Source organism: Erigeron canadensis, chromosome 8, assembly GCF_010389155.1.
Source record: "Erigeron canadensis isolate Cc75 chromosome 8, C_canadensis_v1, whole genome shotgun sequence".
NCBI lineage: Eukaryota > Viridiplantae > Streptophyta > Magnoliopsida > Asterales > Asteraceae > Erigeron > Erigeron canadensis.
In genome coordinates this window covers 38,219,454-38,242,505 of record NC_057768.1, presented here as the reverse complement: position 1 = coordinate 38,242,505, position 23,052 = coordinate 38,219,454, and the positions used below count along the sequence as shown (strand labels likewise).

The 23,052-nt window shown below is 29.5% G+C and overlaps 1 protein-coding gene and 1 non-coding gene across 2 annotated transcripts; one reads left to right on the top strand and one right to left on the bottom strand.

Moving 5' to 3' along the window:
• Positions 1–9,495: 9,495 nt before the first annotated feature.
• TRNAR-UCG lies at positions 9,496–9,569 on the top strand. Its single transcript has one exon. It is a non-coding gene; the product is annotated as a tRNA-Arg (tRNA).
• A 5,012-nt stretch (positions 9,570–14,581) lies between these two features.
• LOC122609729 (cytosolic sulfotransferase 12-like) lies at positions 14,582–15,677 on the bottom strand. The gene has a single exon (XM_043782676.1). It carries the CDS (start codon positions 15,675–15,677, stop codon positions 14,685–14,687), a length of 993 nt encoding a protein of 330 aa, XP_043638611.1. The 3' UTR covers positions 14,582–14,684.
• Positions 15,678–23,052: the final 7,375 nt, after the last annotated feature.

Genomic DNA, 23,052 nt, shown 5'->3' with positions numbered 1-23,052 from the left:
TTTGAACCATTAAGTTCGATTACTCGAAAAAGTCGGTTAATTTCGGTTTTATTTTCAGTTAATCATTTATTAAAGTTATGCTAATATAAAGTTTAAGTTTAATTACAATAGTAAATTTACATTGCATTAATTAATTTTTTTTATATATATAATAGTTATTTAACTACATTAATATTTTGTTTTATAAATAAATATACATTTTATCTAATTGTGAATTACTTTTTGCTAACGTTTTATTTATACAATGCAAGTTTCTATCTAAGAGTATCATGATTTACTACTTAAAATGTCTTTTGTATGATATTCCTAATGTTTTTGATAAATATCTTAAACAAAGTTAATAGTTTTTCTTAAAAAGAGTATATATATAAGAAAATTACTTATAATATTCAAAATTAATCATAGATTGTGAAAGAAAGTTAGTAAAATTGTTAATATCTTAGACAACAAATACAAAAATTTAGCTAAAGAGATATGTGAATGATGTATTCATATGAATACATATATGTGTAAATATACATATATATGATTATATGTAGGTATATATCAAAATTCGGTTCGGTTCGGTTAACCGCGGGTAATGAATATTGAAAACCGTAACCGAACCGTTACACTTCGGTTTTTATGTTTTCGGTTTTTTCGGGTTTCATTTTTTTTGGGTTTCGAATCATGTGGTTCGGACCAGTTTTTCAGTTTTCCGGTTCATTTTTTACACCCCTATATCTTACATGCCTTTTTATTCACATATATACTTACTTTATATGTTTTATATTTAAGTGTTGTTGATACCCATAATTTATCTTTACAAATTAATCATCATGTTTTGGCGTAGACTATATGTTTGCTTTTTTCCACACACAACACTTGCATGTCACTTATAACGCTTTATCAAATCTCTTTTTATAAGGTTTTAGCATCATATAGATATATGACAATTTACATCTTACATTTCATAAATCTCATTTTTAACTAGAATGAGTGTTGTTTATCATTGTTTAGCATATAATATTTGTATTCATATTCAAACAAATAAAAACTATTACACCTAAGAAATGTTCATTATTTTAAATATTTTTTAAAATTAATTGAAACATTAACACTAAGATTTATTTAATTATTGTCACATATGTTGAATTAATGTAATGTACGTATAACTTAGGCTAGATATGATAAAGTATGGATGAGTAAAAATTGAACCAAGATTCTAAGAATTAATTTAAGAGTTTTGTTAATGACAGCCTTTAGGGTTGTCAGTATTAGTTAATTTGATGCATTAAAATTTGTACTTTGTCTTGCGAAAATTCTGGAGGCGGTTATTGATATATAAAGTACTACTTTTTATGCATGTAATAAGTTGTTAATGACAACCTTAGGACTGTCATTATCATTTTCCTTAATTTAAAGCGACTGGAAAAAAAAATCAAAAATGGAACCAAACTGGTTTATTTAGTTTGAGTTTTCTAAAACTAAATGTTTCAACTTGGTTCACTTTTCCCGTTTTGTATGGAAAACCGAATCAAATGTGTAAACCTACTTTATATTATTTGTCCCTTCCGGGACATCCGATAAAATTGGTATTATATTTTAGTTAATTTTCATCATTTTTTACTCTTTAGGTAATTTATGATTGGTAAGTATTCAAGAAAGGTAAAGTGGTTTCTTTATCATATTATATTAACTTAATTAGTCTTAATACCTGTATGATATACGGATTTATCATATATAGATCTTGGTGATGATTTTATATACATTGTAGATGATGAGTTGATGAGTAAATGACATTGGAAACAAAACTATATAAGAATCAAAAAATATTATACTTCATGGATACATAGCCTTTTCGTTTAGCTTGAATTTCTCAAAGATATTACTAGCATTTAAATGATAATTAGTTTAAATCAAACACAAGCTACACATGTAATGAGAATGAAACACAATAAATCTATGAACCAAATAAACTAACTATACATAAATACAAATTTACATAAAAGCGTATTTTGATTGATAGTATTAAATGAAAATAATCATCATCATATACAATATACTACAAACTTATTAGCTAATAATTAAATAAAATACATAATATAATATTATTACATAAGATCGAATAAATGAAATAATAATAACCATACCAGATTCATGAAGATTGAAGTTTAAGAATTGAGTTGGAGTAAACTCACAAGTTAAAGGGATAATTATCCTGAAATGTAACAAACTTTGAACGAATGTCTATAATAGGAAATAACTAAAGTTTTGTATATTGGATGTAAATAACTTACAAAAATGTTTATTGTATGTAGGAAAACATACGTGGCAACCATATAGAGGTGCCACTTGTCTGATTTTAATTGGTTGAATACATTTTCTTACATACAATAAACATTATTTTCGAGTTGTTTACATACAATACACACAACTTTAGTTATTTCCTATTATAGACATTCGTTCAAAGTTTGTTACACTACAAGATACTTATCCCTAAGTTAAATCCCAAAGTTAACGGTTAAATTATATGGTAAGAATGTAATCCACAAAATTAACGGCAAGTCGGTCTTATATATAAATGAATTTAAACGGTGTAAAATATATATACAAATATAATAATAATAATATTATAGTTTGAGGGGTGAGTTATTATGAAAATTCATAAAAAAAAGAACTTAAGAGTCATTCTGGACCACACATTTTTTCTCTCTTTCTCTCTCTTCAATTAAATAATAAAATTCGCTCAAATCATTTAAAATGTTTTATCTCACAAACCGTAAATCGTTTGATGAAACAAAACGCATGAGTAGTCTTAAAATTTCGTCTTCTTTTATTAGAGATCCAATTCGATATACTTTGACGACTTTATAATTTTCGTTTTCTTTTTGTACTTACACATAACTTACCCATGTGTAGGTTGAACAAAAATTATGATTCAAAGCGGGTTTCGCCCTTAAGGATATTTATAAACCAAAGTTGGTAGGGGTGATTGGTCATTGAAGGTGATAGGTCATAGTGTGATAGGTTATAAAGGGTGATAGGTGATAAGGGGGTGACCGGTGATGGGTGATCTACCTAACGGACTCCGCCCTTAGCCGCTATGGCTCCGCCATGGACTGACAGACTCCACCCTTGGCCACCATGACTCCGCCATGGATTGACGGGCTCCGCCTTTGGCCACCATGGATCCGCCATGGATTGACGGGCTCCGCTCTTAATCTTCGTTGTTGTGTACATATGCTCATTTACTAATTTACATGTGAAAATAATGATCCTACACATGTGTAGGTACACAAGTACAAGAGGAAAAAAACAAAAAGTTAAAAAGTCATCAAAAGTGTATCGAATTGGATCTCCAATAAAAGAGGACGAAATTTTAAGACTACTCATGTTTTTTGTTTCGTCTAACGATTTACGGTTTGTGAGATAAAACATTTTGAATGATTTGGGTGAATTTTATTATTTAATTGAAGAGAGAGAAAAATGGAAAGAATGTGTGATCTAGAATGATTATTGAGGTTTATTTTTATTTGTTTCTCTATAGTTTGATAGTTATAAGGTTACTCTATATTAAACAATTTTCATTTTGTAAACCAATGAGGACATGACTGATTAAATAAGTTAAATTTAAATCGATTGTACATAACTATCAGTTATCAAATTAGATAAGGATCAACTTATCCATTATATAAAATTTAATAAAACTAATCTATACGGAGTATAACTTAACTATAAAAGTATATGCGTCGTTTTTAAATTACACCATGTGTCGCGTAATAAATACCCAATCTTGTTTTATTATATTGATAGATACGTTAAAAGTGTTTAAGAAAAGCATGAAAAAACGGAAATAGAAAAAGGTACTCGCAAGTCGCAACCAAACCAAAACACGAACAGTCCACAATTAATTCGTATCAACAGTTTATTATAAACTTTTTTTCTATTTGAACGGTTTACTGAAATATTAGCGTACAAATAATGGTATCACTGTATTCAATCATATTCCAGCTTGGAATTTTCCAACATCACAGTTCGAAACCTATTATAGGTGAAAGAAGACATGTTAGCCCAACTAATTTTTTTTCTTTTTTTACATGTAAGACTTGGCCTTTCCTTAAAAATTTCCAGATTTCTTAAAAAAAATAATTGTCTATCAATGAGTTAAAACAACATTGAAGCATATTTTTAACAACATGTAAGTAGGTATAACGTTTCAATTTTACAAAGATCGAGGTTTCCAACGATATCAAGTGGGCTTCTTTTCCAGTGTGAATGTGTTAATTAAGGAGTAAGTTCCTTCGATTTCATGTAAATTAGTTTATTCTTCTATAGACAACGATATAGTTTATATTTATATAGTCAATGATCCATTAAACTAAACAGATGAAACATCTAGGTTATATTGGTTATACTTATAAAGTGAAAGTTTAAATCTTAGTCAAATGTAAATTTATATTCTATAAATCTTTAATTGTTGAAGAGATAAGTCCGGTGAGGTTTTTCCCTTCACACCATTTTCCGCTCGTGGTAATGGGTTTCGGTTTAAATAACCAACTATTCACTGTCGATTAAGGAGGGTTCATTTTTATTCAAAAATCGCATTTTAAAAAAACATCCTTAATTAAATACTTTTACTATCTCATTTTCATTATATCTCTTTTCTTTAAACAAATATTTATTTTTTATAAAAATGTATTTAAAATATGAATCAATTACTTATTTTACTCTTGACTACAACTAGAATTCAAGTGTGTTTGTGTAATGTGACAGCAATTGTCAGTGGTGGCGGTAGCGACGACGGGTGACATCGATTGATATGACATCGACAACAATTTTAGAGGTATTTTAGTCTAATTAAATATGTAATATATAGAAGACTAGATTATTAACCCGCGTAATACGCGGGGTAATATATATTACTAATAATATTTTGATGTTTTATAATACTACACATTTTGATGTTTTATAATACTATACATGTAATTATAAATAAAAGATAATGATAAATTAACCTAAAAAAATAAAAATCAACTCAACAATAAGATGATGGCATTTTGTGAGTTCACAACATTGACTTAATTCAAACCCACATTTATTTAGTTTATAATTAGATAAAAGCCCATCCACCATGAGTCCTTCTTTCTCGATTTTTACAAATAAATATAAAAATAATACATTAAAGAATGATTCAAAAAAAAAGTTATATCAATTTAATCAAAGAGTGGAATGTAAGTATGTGACCTACATATTTATACCCATTTTCTAATAAAATGGAGATATAGAATTTGAAAGAAAAAAGTATTTCTCAAAAAACATATGAAAGAGGGATAAAAGATGAGATAATTTTTTCAGATTTGGATGGAAATTTACAAAACACGTGACTTTCATATTCATACTATTTTTGCTTACAATCATATTGTTTTTCAATATGTAAACACGGATAAATTTTTTTGAATGAAACTCATTTCTTCCAAAATAGGATGAAAATCAAAACTTGAAGTAATCTATTTCCCGAAAAATTCTATATTTCCATGTCTTCGATGTCTTTTTTTTACCAAACAAAAAATTATTTCATTTTCATGTATTTGCACACCCTATTGTGAAATTCACGTGTCAAAATTTTTAGGTTTTAGATAAATTTTAGGTTAATGAGTTAGGTTGATTAATCATTTTTCATAAATAAATGATAAATAATAAATCAACCTAAAATTCTATGGTAAATGATTAATCAAACCTAAAAATATTTGAAAAATAATTAATCAACCTAAAAAGCAATCTAAAAATCAACCTAATCATGTATAGAATAATAACATTTGAAAAAAAAAGGGATAGAATTAAGAAAAAAACTTAATCGGAATCCACATATAAGTACATGATCAATTACATATACTTTAACGTCAAATACATGATCACAAGTATGTTTATAGTTTAATTCTTAATTATCTTTCATAATAATATCACATTATGAATACAATTGAATTTAAAAATTTTTTATAATAAAGAATTTATTGTTGCATGTGATTATTGTACTACAATTTGCAAAGTATAACACTTAAATCTGCATATTCAAAACTATAAGCTTTTATAAATTAAATGTATGAATATCTAATATTAATAATATCTGCAAAGTATAACACTTAGATCAGTATATATTCAAAACTATAAGCTTTTATGAATTAAATGTATAAATATCTAATATTAATAATATCGTAATGTCTGTATCAAATGTTGAACACGGGTCTAAACTCTGGTATATAAAATAAAATGGTTAAAACCAACAATAATAAATATAATGAATGAGAATATAAAAATATCATGGGTTATGAAATCAATGATATATAGATAGTACATACTGTTTTGTACATGGTCTACCAAGAATATCTTTGATAAAATAATTTATAAAATTTAAAAATAGATAAATAAATTAAAAGGTATAACTTGAAATCATAGTAGAATCATACAAATTTAAAAGTATTTAAAATAAAAGTTATAAAGGTGTTCAAAGTATTCTTGCTTAAAATAGTGAAACATCTATTTACCAATAAACCGAAAAAGAAATATTGTATATCTCGTAGGACGAAATGTAGCATGATACGTGTCTTGATTTAAATTAAACTAATTAATAAGACTTTAAATTTTATAAAATTTACATCATCATAATAACTAAAAACGTTGGATTACATCTTCTTATGTATTTATTATTATTATTATTATTATCATTATTATTATTATTATAAACTACAAGACGACACATTGTGGTTTTCTAACACAAAAATTTACTAAATTATTTATTATTATTATATATATTTTTGTCAATATTTTATCTTTAGTTTGACAATACTTAATAATGAACTATCTGATTAATTTAATTATAAAATTAATTGGTAACTTATCTTTTATATCAAACAAAAACTCAAAATTATAAAAATTATAACATATAATAAAATACTTATAATGAATATTAAAGGTATATGTAGGTTGACGTAAAACATTGATTGATGTCATCTAATTTATAATTGTTCAAAGTTCTTAATTTGATATGAGTTATTTAAGCATTTAATACTTAGTAATTTAGGGAATAAATATAAAAAAAGGTAGATGATGCAAGCAAAGTAATCCAAGGATTAAAATTCAAACTTGCTTTTCATCCAAGGGTTAATACTTTTTAAGATTGAATTTAGGGAGTTGGTTTATTATTATTGGGAGATTGGGAGATGTAAAAAAAAGAGGGACGATAGCTCCTAATTGTTTAAAATGAAATGTCTACTCTCCATTATTAGGTATTATAGATTAACATTATCGATTATTTTAGTTAAATGTATACCAAACACTTAAACACAAGGATAATATAGGTAATCCCTCTATGAGGGCTTGGTTTGGGTATACCCATGTTTAAGTCTGAGGGAACATGGTTTACCCCTATTAATCGTCGTACCTTCAGGCGGATTAGTAGGGGGGTTTCCTCCCATTGGGTATTTGAAATATGCATTTCTACTTCGAGAGAGCTCTCTAGCGCGTATTCGGATAAGACAACATATGCTAGACCTCTCTCTGTCGAATTGCAGAAGTTTCAAGCGAAATTCACCTTTCAAATAAAAAAAAATACTGACATTTAAAAATAAAAAAAAATAAAAAAACTTTTAGAAACTCTATTATTTCATTTTTTAAAAACTTTTTACATTTAATTGATAGATGATTATTACTAGACCAAATGAGTAAACAAATACGAGTACTAATTTTATCAAACATATCATCATTCATCAATCACGTTTCATATACCTCCACAAATGACGGCTTACGATATGGCTTTCGAACCGTACCTAGTCCCAGTCAAACTAGCTAGAGTCTAATGTAGTATACAATAGTCAACCATGAAACAATAATTAATTACTCGTATATGTAAAAGTAAGTTTTATTTCTTCCTGAAAGGTGACTATTATATTTCTCTCTCATTTGGAAGTCTTATATTTCTCTTCTCATTATTTTCATTACACAATCAAACCTCTATAAAATAATATTCTATAAATTAATACCTCAATAAAAGTAATAATTTGTCTAGACCCAACTTAAGAGATTAGTGGAAATCAACACTCAATAAATTAAAATCACTAAATTAATAAAATATCTCAGCCCTAACACTATTAATTTATAAAAGTTTTATTGTAATAAGTACAATGAGAAAAGAAATATAGGCACCAATACAAAAATAATAAATGCAAATCTTTAGAAACATCCTAGTATATGATACAATTATAAGTATAACAAGTTGAGAAATATTGGCATCAATACAAAGAAAATTAAGTAGGAAAATGCAAATATTTAGAAACATCCCTAGTATGATACAATTATTTACAATAAAAATACATATATAGCACTATTATTACATAGTATAAAAGATGTTCGGATTATTTCGCTAAGATGTGTATTGAAGCTATCATTTTTTGTATAATTTGGGCTATTTGAAAATATCGGAATGATCAAGTTTTCTTTCCGGGTAAGAATCGCTCAGACTTTTTGTTTGATTTTATTGTGGCTCAATACTACTTGTGGGCTACGACTAGATGTAGAAAGCTCCATATTTCACGGGATGAGTGGTTTTAAAACCCACTAAATTTTTTGCAAGCTTTGTTGAGCTTTTCCGTTGCCGTATTTCGGGTTTATCTCTTTAGATATTGTATTTGTAATTGTACCTATATCATCAAAGTATTTTGCTTGATGATTTTTACTTTATAATATAATGCCGTTCCAAAAAAAATATACTTCCGATTGGACGGTAAATGGATCCTTTTTGTTTAGTGGCCACTCATGTGATATGTTTTATAAGACACAAAATCTTGATTCCCGGAAGTTGTTTGTGAGGCAACATTTACATCAGACACTTTTTTTTTTCTGCCAATTTTCAGAAAGTTGCAATGCAGATGCGATCCGCCACACGACGGCAGAGTACGTGATGTTTGAATCAGATTCTATTTTTATAGAAAGTGAGTGTCACGTTTCTCATTTAAGTGGCCATTCACATTCTAAAAACATTCATCTACTCCTTTCTATAAATGGAGAGGCTATGTATTAGCCCGGCCCAAAACGGGTTTTGACTACTCCATGAGATTTTCTTGTGACTCCATGAGATTTTCTTGTGTTTAGTACACGAGTAGTATATTTTTTACAAAAACTAAATTTTATCAAACCAACAAGTGATACCCCAAACTCCCAAAGGCCCAAATTATAAGATTAAAGATTAAACACATATGTCCATGCTTGAAATTAAGACCTCTTATAGAGAACCTTCTACTTTTAAATATTTTAACTATCAAATCAAAAGATCATTTTCTTTTTGTCTGATATATATTATGTCAATATCATGTGGTGAAGATAAAGCTTAAAATAAGCTTATGTTTTTAGGGAAGAAATTGGTGATGTAAGCCTTCACTAAATAATGGTAAATTTATAGAGGGTATAATGAAGAACTTTATTACTTGAATATATATAATAAGTTGATGACTCATTTCATTCGACCGCATAGCGCAGTGGATTAGCGCGTCTGACTTCGGATCAGAAGGTCGTGGGTTCGACTCCCACTGTGGTCGGCGTTTTCAAGTTTTTATTTCGTTTCTGTTAAAATCTTCTCACCTTGCAACTGGTCCCATAGAAATGTATGGTCATAAAGTCTAAAAACGCCTACTCAACTCAAAAATCGATTTATGGATTAATACTTTTTCTTTCCTTCTAATTTACTCATGTGTCTTAAATCTTGATCTCTTTTTTTTGTGCCTGACATATTTAGACTTAGGAATGTTAATCATCATATGTATATTTTTGGATCGGAGGATAATTTGAAAGGGTTTAGTGGAGACTAAACATATATATTATGTTCAACAACTAAACAGATTTTGCTTATTGACTTACAAAAGCTAATCTATATGTGTTACATATCTTAATTAAGGTGATAAGAGGTTGACAACTTGTTAAAATTTTGTAAATCAAATAAAACTCACATCTATTTTGCCTACCCATGTCTCTCTCCATCGGCATGTTGATTTCTTTTGCCAATACCGCGTGCCTCATGATAGGGATTGGTGTTACTGCTTTGCCAAATTGCGGTACTTATCTCATTTTTTGCTCGCCCTTAAAAGCATTAACTATATAATATAATAGTCAACGGGGGTTTGACTGCACAAAGACCTATGCAAAGACAAAGGACATAACCCATGAGATATTGTTTTGGAAATAGCACCGGCCGGGTGCACATGACATCGAGCCAATTAAACTTAACAGACAATTCACGTTCTGGCTCTGATCACTTGCTACAGTTACACATGTCTTTATCCCCCTTTGCTTTATACCTACTATTTTCAAACTACTTTCTAAATATAACATATACGAGTAGTTTAAGTTGATTTTAATGGGTTGCAATTGCATAGATATTTCATAGTTACTCTACTTTCTTGTGTCATATAGATCTGTCTACTTCGTAAAGCATTAATTAATTGTTAGGATAAGGTTTCATGTATGTCAAAGTTCATATTTGTTTTCCCTTAATAATTAATTAAGGTCCTAGTAATTAGGGGTTTAGTTGTAGGTTGAATATAGTTCTTGTTTGGTTTAGCCACTCGTTAGGATTTTTTGTTGTTACTGTTTTTAAGGATTATAATAAAATGTCTCCGATGTTAAATAAAGAGGTACACACATTTTTCTACATTTTGATCAATCTTAATTTGTGTAGCCACCAACATAAATTGCAACTTCTAATATGGTTTGAAGCTAGAAAGAGTTGATGCTAGCTAGATAACGACAGTCAACGATATATCACATATTACACCCAAATCAAAGAAAAGGTAAAAAAGAATTAACACCAAATTTAAGCCACTGATTTAATGTCAACCACATTCAGCCCGCTATCCAAACAAAAGTTGCTTCCTTGTATTTCATCCGACAATTAATTTCACTATGTACCGATCGAGTTTAATCTATCCATAAACACCTTTATGTTCCAGTCATTATTCTAGATAATTGCTAGCATCACACCTATCTTCTTCTATTGTTAAAATTGGACACTCTTTCGCATAACTAGGTTGCACCGAGACGGGTACGGCGAAGGGGTACGGGGACGATACGGGTACGGGAAACGGCAAAAAAAAAAAAAGATACGGGGACGGCAAGGGTACGACAATAAAAACATATAAAAAATAAAAAATATATTAAAGAAAACTCAAAATAGATAGATATTGATGTAAAATGTAAACTCAAAACATACTACATGTTCCAAAAATAATTAATTATCAACAATATATGGATGTTGTTCGTCTTCGATAGTCGAAAATAATATATGGATGTGTATGATATTAATTGAGATTTGTTAGCTGTATATATATAATGTCGCATAAGTCCACAGGTCGGTTAGAGTTTTTTATGGTCTGGTTCTAATTTGAAGGGAATACAAACTCTAAACCCTAAATGGGCTAGGAAACGTCCCCATATTCCCCCGAAACGTCCCCAGACTCCTTCTCCCGCCGTCCCCAAATTTCGATACGTCCCCATGCCGATTCCTAGCCGTCCCCGTCCCCTAAACGTCCCCGGGACGGGTACCCTGACCAATCAGGCGTCCCCGTGCATCATAGTCGCATAGCCTTTTTGCATCACTACATGAAACCAGGTGATGCGCATGCTCATCCATAATGTTTTAAACACGTGGTCGTTTATATTGTCACAATTTTTCAAACAAAGTTAGTGACGTGTTGGAGATGTTTTAAAATTTGTGATGTAATTTACAACACAATTTGTAACATTATGAAGCCAATGTCGCTAAAATGTCGCTATTTGAGTCGCAACTTAGTAACATAGAATAGAGTGTCGCTAAAATTGTTGCCGATTTGCCAATTTCTTGTAGTGTACCGGTCGAGTTTAATCTATCCATAAACACCTTTATGTTCCAGTCATTATTCTAGATAATTGCTAGCATCACACCTATCTTCTTCTATTGTTAAAATTGGACACTCTTTCGCATAAGCCTTTTTGCATCACTACATGAAACCAGGTGATGCGCATGCTCATCCATAATGTTTTAAACACGTGGTCGTTTATATTGTCACAATTTTTCAAACAAAGTTAGTGACTTGTTGGAGATGTTGTAAAATTTGTGATGTAATTTACAACACAATTTGTAACATTATGAAGCCAATGTCGCTAAAATGTCGCTATTTGAGTCGCAACTTAGTAACATAGAATAGAGTGTCGCTAAAATTGTTGCCGATTTGCTAATTTCTTGTAGTGTACCGATCGAGTTTAATCTATCCATAAACACCTTTATGTTCGAGTCATTATTCTAGATAATTGCTAGCATAACACCTATCTTCTTCTATTGTTAGAATTGGACACTCTTTCGCATAAGCCTTTTTGCATCACTACATAAAACCAGGTGATGCGCATGCTCATCCATAATGTTTTAACTTTTAAACACGTGGTCGTTTATATTGAATGATTAATTCTTTAATTATATAGTTTTATGTTTTAACATCAATGGGTGCAAACAGATAGAGTTTCATCATATAGTCCCAGACCACCTTTAAAAGTGTTATTTTGTGGAAATTAAACTGGAAATTAACAACCAGATGGGCTTTTTGCTATTGGAGTCAACTACTGAAATGGGCTTTTTCCACAAGGTGGGTTTAATGCACAGCCAGTAGAGAGGGCCCCGATTGAGATCAGATAATTTGACTTTATTTGTATTGGAAGCTTTGGTGCTTCATACCTCACGAGTCACGACTATGCATGGGCGCATGGCTCAAAAGATCACAGAATATTCCATTTGTTCACGTAATGTAAGATAGCTGAACTATAGAATATAGACTCACTTAAATTTGAAAATATGGATACCTTTCTCAAAGAGTCAAAGTGGTGGACTTAATTTATTTATAGGATTTATGGTAAAGTTGAATCAATTTTAAAAGTCAAAGTTATTAATGTTTACATTATGACTATTGGATTTAATCCACTAATTAAAGTTGATTCAATTTTATTTAGAAAGTTTGATTAACTTTAGAGAATCTCAATCCAATTAATTAAGGATACATGCAATAGAGAAGCAACTAATTTTGATAAACTTTTAGTATTATGGAAAAATAGGAACCAAAGCTATTTTCAACACAAAGATATTGTTGGATGGTCAAATATTACCGATGGCGATTTTAGGGAATTATGTATGTTATACGAGTATCCAAAAGACATATTATAGGAAACATAGGATCGGATATATAGTTTGATTAATCATAGGATCATTATAAATCATATTGCATTTATTCACACTTTTAGGTGAGTGTAAACAAATTAAATATTTTGTCACGCTTTTTAGTGTGTAGAAATATATTGAATTAAAAGTGTGTGATAATTTTTCCACATTAAAAAGTGTGTAGAAATAAAAGTTCACACTTTTTAGTGTGAACTTTCATAATTATTTTGTCGCACTCTATTTGTCCACGGTAGCTAAAAAAGTTACCGTGAACAAATGAGGTGTGACAAAATAACTATGAAAGTTCACACTAAAAAGTGTGAACTTTTATTTATATACACTTTTTAGTGTGAAGAAATTTCCATACACTTTTAATTCAATATATTTCTACACACTAAAACGCGTGACAAATTTTTTAATTTGTTCACACTCACCTAAAAGTGTGAACAAATGCAATATTTTTTGTAGTGGATAGTTTGAAAAGTGACGTCGGTAATCCGTTTGAAAATTTTCGATGGATAGTGACGTCGAAATTCCATCGCAAACTATAAGCCCGTCGATAATTCCGTCACCAAATATTACCGAGGGCGGTTTTAGGGTCGAATGAAATTTGTCGAAAATCCGTTGGTAAATACGTTTAGGGACAGATTTTGCCCGTCATTATTTTTGATTTTTCTAATAGTGAATGCTCTGATTTGTTAATATGGGTGATATTATGTATGTTATATGAATATCCAAAAGACATATTATAGGAAACATAGGATATATAGTTTGATTAATCATAGGATAGTTTGGTTAGATTAATGCAATAATGATGCTACATAAAAGCAAATGAAATTGACACTTGCTTATCGACTTGCAAAACTCCAAATATTTCATATTTTACACATGAATTTAGAAAAGGGTTAAATGAATGATGCTTAAAGTCGTTGATCATAAAGTATTGTACACTAATCAATGATTCATTGAACTAAAGGTTTTCTACTTTCCTTCTAAGGTTTGAATAAAAATGATTGAGTAACATAAGTTTAGTTTCTGATTTTCATATCTAAAAAATTAATTGGATGAAAACCCTTGATTCCATATATCATTTGGTACCCACTAATCTCCCAGTCATACTAATGTTCAGATGATTCTCAACCATTTAATAATCTCCTGATTTTTATATCTATGGCACGATGCATCATGCATGTCAATATTAACTAGAGAAAAGATTTGACATTAATTCCGAAAACATGAAATCTTATTTATGGGATTGATTGATGGAGTAGGATCATCCTCCCCATGAAAACATACAAACAAAAATATATATAAAAACATACAAACACGCACAATATTAAGAGATTGGAAGACCTTTTCAATCATTTAGGTGTGTAGAAAATGGAAGTGTGTCTATATATCTTAATCTCTTCCATTCACCGTCAAGGTATTATGGCTCGAAAGTCCGCGAAAGCCAGCACTTAGCAGTTTTTTTTTACTAAAACTTCAATCCCGAACCATATAATTTTTCTTCACAAATCTTGTCGAGACACACTTCCATTTCCGCCGATAAATAATTTTTCCAATCGCCAACTTTGCCAGTACGAAAGAAGGCGTTGCAATCCTCTCCGGATGGAAGCTTTCCTTCCTTGTTCACCTCTACATTACTCAAATTATCAAAGCTACAAATTCTCAAGATGCCTTCAATCATGTTTTGTTTCTTTTCTTTGAAAGAAAATGAGCATCCTAAAAAGTCAGCTAGTTTCTTCAAATGAAGCTCTGGTTGCTCTTTCATCTCCTCATATTTTAGAAAAAACACTTTCTCTGGATTCTTTAAGCTTTCCTCCCAATAACCTAACACATGATCCCAAAAGGGTCCATACAAGCTCACTCCCCTACAAAACTTTTCAAAAACTTCTTCAAGTGAATTAGTCCCCATTTCCTCTAACCTCAACTTGTTTGTGAAAGCCCAAAGTGAAATGAAAGTATCTTTGGGGTTTCTACATAGATAAACAAGCTTGCCTTGTGAACTTTTGATGGAATTTGGTAAAGATTTATAAGGTAGGTGAGTGGAAAAGAGTCTTGGATTTGTGAAAGATGAGAGATTTGGGTTCTCATCCTCTATGTAGAGCTTAAGCTCCAAAAAAGGCACAAGCATATGTGGATTGTTTGATAATAACGGGTGATGGTCTTGGCCGGTTAGTGGGTAAATCTTGCGGTTTACTAAGGCGAACAAGATGGCCTTTAACCAGGTGGTGCCGGATTTGGGAGTGGTAACAAGAAGGATATCGGTGTCTTGAGCTTGAAAGTGTTTTTGACATGAAAGCACTCCTTGCAGCTGTTTAGCAGGATGCCAAAAACCTTGGTATTTGTATAGTGTTGTTGCAACCCATCCCTTTTCTTTGGGAAGGGAAGGAATCAAGTTCATGCATTCTTGAGTTAGTTCATCTTCTTTTAGATAGTTCGGTTTAGGAGGTTGGGATTTCTGCATCGAGATTAGAGTTTTATGCATGCTATAAGTTCAAGGATTTAACATTTGTAACAGATCAATTTATAATGGAGGGACATGATTGAGGGTCAGAAGTGGTACCTAAAGGGTCAACATCCTTTTTGAAATTAAAATTTTATCATAAGTTATAAAAAATTTTTATAAACTTTTAAATTTGGTCTCCTTCTTTATATATTTCCTTTCAAGACCTTTATTAATTTAGTTTATTATTAATTTTTTTCTAGTACCGTCTCTATTAATTGTAAGCCAATTCATAGACTTGATCTGGTATATGTGAATGAATTTGTTCCTATGTGGTGTATATACAAATGAACATAATAAAGTCATAGTGAATGATTAATATGATGAATTTCAGGATTTATTAATGAGTAAATTACACTTTTCGTCTCTAAAGTTGACACACTTTTTACTTTCGATTCCTAAACTTTAAAAATTACAATTTTGACCCTAAAGTTGGCCAATTTTTTCAATAATCGTCCTTTGGCCTTAAGGCGTTAAAAAATGGCTGTTAACGTACGCACGTGCTAGACACGTGAGGGCAGTAATGTCATTTCACCTTACACCGAGGGACGAAAAGTGAAAAATAGCTACTTGAGGGACGAAAAGTAAAAAATAGCTACTTGAGGGACGAAAAATGAAAATTATACAAATAAATTTATTCTTCCATTCTTTCTTTTCTGATCATCTTTCCGATCGTCTTTTCCAATAGAATTTTTCGACTAGACATTTATTTCCCCTTTACCCCTAAGTCTCTTCAATCACCACCACCTAATAACCACCAACAACAGTCGCCGCTACCAGCCACCGCCGTCTGTAACCAACACCAGCCACCGTCGTCTATAACCACCACAAGCCACTGCCACCTCCGGCCACCGCCGCCTATAATCACCAACAGCCACCGCCACTACAATCAACAACAACCACCACCGCCTATAATCACCACCAGCCACCGCTGCCTATAATTACCACCAAACACTGCCATCTACAGTCACCTCCAACCACCGCCGTCTACATTCACCACCAACCAACCGTCGCCGACTAGAATCACCACCAACCACCGCCGCCACCTAGAATCATCACCATCCACCGTCCCTCTTTCAATTAAAATCAAAATTTAGAAAAGAAAAAAAAAAGATGACTGACATGTTTGAACTATAATTTGTTTTATTGGTTATGCTTTTAATGTCATGAATTTGAGTAAATGATTTTGTTTGTGGTTTAGATTTGGATTCAAAGTCAAGTTTTTATTAGGTATCATCAAAAAATAAATGTATAGTCAGAAAATTTCATCGGTAAAAATGATAGGAGAAGATGATCGGAGAAGCAAGTATGGAAGAATAAATTTATTTGTATGATTTTCATTTTTCGTCCCTCAAGTAGCTATTTTTTTACTTTTCGTCCCTCAAGTAGCTATTTTTTTCACTTTTCGTCCCTCGGTGTAAGGTGAAATGACATTAGTGCCCTCACGTGTCTAGCACGTGCGTACATTAACGGCCATATTTTAACGTCGTAAGGCCAAAGGACGATTATTGAAAAAATTGGCCAACTTTAGGGTCAAAATTGTAATTTCTAAAGTTTAGGAATCAAAAGTGAAAAACATGTCAACTTCAGGAACGAAAAGTGTAACTTACTCTTTATTAATTAGTAGCGAAAGATGATACACAACAACTATAGTTAAAAGAGAACGATTGCATATTTGTTTTATTTTAAAAGTTGTTTTATTTCAACCAATACATAAATATAAATATATAAAAAAAAAGTACTTGGATGAAGATCTCTTGATCCCATATATCATTTGGTAGCCATTAATCCTCCCGTCAAACAATATATATATATATATATATATATATATATATGAGAGGTCAAATGAGAATGTTGTTTAAGGAGAAAAGGTTGATATTTATTTTTTGTTTTCCTTTTATTTTTTATTTTTATTATTTTTTTTTTGTGAAAAATCATTCCGTATAAAATTAAAAAACTTTAAAAAGGTAAAAAAATTTCCTTACACATGTGTAAGTTTTTATACCTTATACATGTCTACACATACGTAGGAATCTACATATATGTAAGTTGTGTTTTTAAAAAAAATTTTTTTTTTTTTGAATGAGTTTATGTTTAAAAATATAAAAAATAAAAAATACAAGCTAAAAAAAAAAAATCAAAAACTTACATTTTCTACATTTGCTTTTTAAGCTACCTTCTCTATAGATCTCTACCATATACATAAATAACCTAGTATATATATATATATATACTTAACTATAAATAGTTTACACGTACACCCTTTTTAAAAAAAATTTAGAGTAATATTTTGAAAAACAATATATCCACGATATCCCTATTAAATGACTTGCACTAGCTATATGACTGATGTATTCACCATAACTTAAATAACTTGTTATTCCTTTTCTTTTCCAAAATTTTAATTATTCGAATTGATTAAAACTGAACTATACACATTATGATATTCCCAACTCTCTTACACCATCAACAAACAACAATAATAGGCTTTATAAACTATTAGAACATTGGGTATGAACTAGAGATGCCGAATCCTGAACACTTAGTTGGCAGTCGGCGCCAAAAAACTATCCATTCCTCCCATATTCTTTACCGATCACTACATCAAGAATCACCAAGATCTTTGGTTTCCTTGCCGAGGTTCGGTATCTTGCTTTTTTTAGTTTTTTAATGAACATGATGGACCAATAAATCAAAAATCTATACTATTTAATAAAACAAACCACTTTTTTTCCCCTTAAACTTTTGACCTTTGAAAACCAAAAATGCCTTCCACCTTTATTCATTAATTTAAACATCTCCATCTAATATATCTATAATACACTTAATGAAATAATTTACAGTATAGATCTCTCAAAACTTAAAATATACAATACCACCTTTAATATCTATTACTTTTACATTCACCACCATCGTTGCCCCCATCATCGTCCCCACTGTCGCTGCCCCCCCCCCCCCAACTGTCTCCTCCACCACCTCCACCATCACTAACCCCACCGTCATCGCATTGCACGGACATAAGTCTAGTTTATTTACATGGAAGACCCACATCAAACTAAAAATACATACACTATTTACAAGCAAAAATCAAAACAGAGGAGAAAATGAAAAAAGATGAAACCCACAAATTCTTGTAAGCATCAAACTCACCTCTCAATCACAAATTATCGACCATCATCCTCCGCCATCTTAGACTGCCTTTAGTCGGTCATCGTCGATAAATACTTACAACACCTACCGTTTGCAAATTTTAACTATGATGATTGATATCAAATTATGTTTTTCTGTTTGAGTATTATATTGTGATTGAAATCACTATTTTCTTTTTATTTTTTCATTTGAGAAAGAAAAGTAGGTGAAAAGTTGAAAAGCAATATCATCTTTTACTCTTTGTAATATGTACATGTTTACTAAATTACAGTCATTCATATAATGTATTTATTTATAGGTCTGTTATCGAGTTATTTTTCTTTTTATTATATATTTTATAATGTCTTTTTATTAATAAATATTGAATAAAAAGTAGTCATAAATTTAGTTTATGTAACTTCTAAATATAATTTAAGAAATGAAAAAAAGGTGGTGTCTTGAGTTCTGGATAGTTCTACATCCATAACGACTAAAAACTGATGAAATGATAAAAAGTGAGGTGACGTTGAGTTGGTGTTCTGAATGGTGCTGCATAGCTAGTCTCACTCGATCGTGTAGGTAATGTACTAATATTGTATAATTAATAAGAACGAAAGATCTTTTACAATCTAGCTTTGAAAACGAGAAGTTACATATATTATATTATATGATGAAAATAAACAATCATCACCAAAACGTTTACATCAGTTCTTCAAAAATTATTCATTTCTTGTCTTCTTTAAATCGTGTTAAATTGAGAATCTTAAAAATATTGATTCGGAGAGATATGATCAAGTATCTCCATGGGCTACTTGGTAAGGCCTTTTTAGAGTCAAGGTATATAGGTTTATAAAATGTTTTTCCATGTAAAAAAAACCCTATAAAGAAGCACATAGAATTAGAGTTTTTTTTTTTTTCAATGTAGTTGGCAAAATCAACCAGCAAATAGCATTAGCATTTTTTTTTTTGGCACATTGTGCCAATTACACCATATCTATTGGCATTTTTGTCAAGCCTCGAGTTCCTTTGACAGATTGGAATGATCGTTGGGTAACATTGAAAACAAAAGAAAAAATCATATGACCCTACTTTTTTTCATTTTTGTTTTTTATGTTCTGCAAATACTAGCAAGTAGCAAGTGTTGGTACTTTAGTTCCTTACTCATTATCGGCAACTTTTGACAAGTTTTTGTAAGGAGATTATAGTGACACATGTCAACATCTTATTGGTTTAAAAATATGCTAAAAAGTACAAAACTCTTAAAACGACATTATACCCTTGCCCTTTTTACAACTCTATCTTTTTCACTGATCAAATAAAAAATAAGATAAGATAAAAAAACCTTAATGTGAGACAAATCGAGGATGATAAAAACAGTGCATATGAAATCCCTCTTTTTATAAATAATAATAATCAGAAAAGCTACAAAGGACTTGAAAACAAAACTTTCTTGAAAAGCATTAGAAAAGATGACCTTAACTACACTACAGCCTAGCTTGTCGCTTTAACCCTCAACTCTAGGCTCTAGCTCCAATCTCTTAGTTTCAATCCCAACTTCTAGCTCCATCTAAGGGGGTGTTTGGTTCGCAAAATTCGTTGTAATTTGATGGAATCTGAATTCTATTCCATATCCTGTTTGGTTCACAGAATGGAATTCAGATTTCATTCCATGACTTGTTTGGTTCGTAAGGAATTGGAATTGGAATCTTTTGAATTCCATCATATGAAGGAATTCAAGATTCCTTAGCAAATTGGATGGAAAGTTTTGAATTCCAATGGAATTCACAATTTTACTGTTCTAAAATTATTATTATGTTTTATTTCATAGATATTTTTTTTTTCTCTTAATATTATTTATAATAATAATAATTATTATAATAATAATAATTACTAATACTATAAATTATATAATTAATATAATAATAATTAGTTATTATTATTAAATTAAATTATAATATAAATATAAATAATTATTATTAATAAAAATAATAAGTATTATATATAATAATAATTATTATTATAATGAATAATAAAACAAATTATAATTAAATAAAAATAATTACTATTATCAGTTTTCATTACTATTATTATTATTATTATTATATTAATTTTAAAAATACTTATTATTAATATTTATAATAACTAAATTATAACAATTAAAAATAATTATTATTAGTATAAATAACAGTTATTATTATATTTAATATAATAATTTAATAATTTAACAATAATTATTATTTTTATTAGTTTGAATTAATATTATTATAATAATTAATATATATTAGTATTATTATAAAATTAATATTTATTATTATTCAACGATAATTCAGAATTTTATATAAATTTACTTCTATTTTATAATAGTTTATTTTTATTTTATGTAAAATAATTATTTAATAAACAGTTATTTACTTTATAAAATAATAATATTAGATGATAAAAGTTTATTATTTTATAAAATTATTTATTATATTATAATATTTTTTATTATTTTATAAAAATTAATAATATTTTATACACATTTATAACTTTTTTAATAGAAAGTACTACTATTTAAATTTCATAAAAAAATATTTTTAATTATTTTTATTGATATTATTTATATTATGGATTTCATTGCATTCCTTTGGATTCTGGTCAACCAAACAATTACAAATTATAATTCATTCAAATTCCAATTCCATGAAATTCTAATTCATTCAGTTTCCAGTTCCTTCATATTTCAATTCTTTTAACAGATTCCAATTCATTAAAAAACATTCTGCGAACCAAACGCCCCCTAAGTTTCTTTTGGTATACTACATAAATGATCATGGAACATCCTTGTATTTAGTTTTTGTAAAAGTACACGAAGTTGATTAAAGAGGTTTAGTTAATTAAAACAAGTATTACAGTAAATAAATAAAATAATAGGCTTGTTTACTGAAAATCATCGTGCATCATGAAAATTATCTTACATCAATTGCTTCGTGAATCTTTGTACATCAATTTAATTATGATCTAATAGTTAAAATATTGTCTTATTTATATCTTTAATACTTGTTTTTAGGGATGTGCATGGTCTGGATTGAACGGTTTTAACTAAGAATTTCGTCCAAACCAATAATAACGGTTTAATGTTTTTTTAAACCAAACCGTCCAGATTAGTGTCTTCAACCAAACCAGCCAAAACCAATTAAACCGGTTTGGTTTGGCCGGTTTATCTTTTATAAATATATAAATAAAATCATGTGCTTATAGCTAACTAACATACTACGATATAGTGAAATTATATTTTCTTCATGTCACAACTATTAAGTATTTGATATGTATACTTGTAAGATATAAAACAATACCATGATATAATTAATACGATGACATATTTACTTGAGTAGAAATATAAAGTTATGTTTATAACTACATATTTTTAATCTAATGGTCCGGTTTGGTTTAAATGGTTGGTTCAATCTTTAAGACCGCAAACCAAACCGTAAGAACGGTTTATTGGGAGAAAAAACCGTCGATTTAAATTTTTGATGTCAAACCGACCAAACCGTACAATTGGTTTGGTCTAACTGGTTTTATTGGTTTCGACCAAACCATACACATCCCTACTTGTTTTATAATATCTAACCTCTAATTAAAGAAACCCATATTAAACTTACGAGTACTTTTTTAGTCTCGGGTGTGAAAGTTAGAAACTTAGAATTGCAAATTCTAAAACTTGTAATCGCATATCCATGTTTCCAAATTTGCGACCCTTACAGTTGATGTCGAAAATTTTGATTTTGGTTTTCATTAAAAATTATGTTGCATTTGTTCACATTTTTAGTTAGCGTGAGCAAGTTAAAAATTATGTCACGTTTTTATGTGTGTAGAAATATGTAGAACTAAAAGTGTGTAAAAGTTTATTCACATCAAAAAGTGTGTAGATATACAAGTTCACACTTTTTAGTGTAAAATTTTATAATTAATTTTAAATTTGTTCACACTAACTAAAAGTGTGAACAAGTACAACATTTTTTGTAGTGTTTGTTAACTACAACTTTGTAGTTAACGTTCATAAGATGTGGCTGGCATAACAAGTTACACGAAACCTGTTAAGACACGAACCTGTTAAGATTAAACACGAACACGACCTGTTACTACTCCAATATTATTAAAGAACTTGGCAATATGCACGTTACTAGTCCAATATTATTAAACAAGCTTGACATTAATCCAGGAA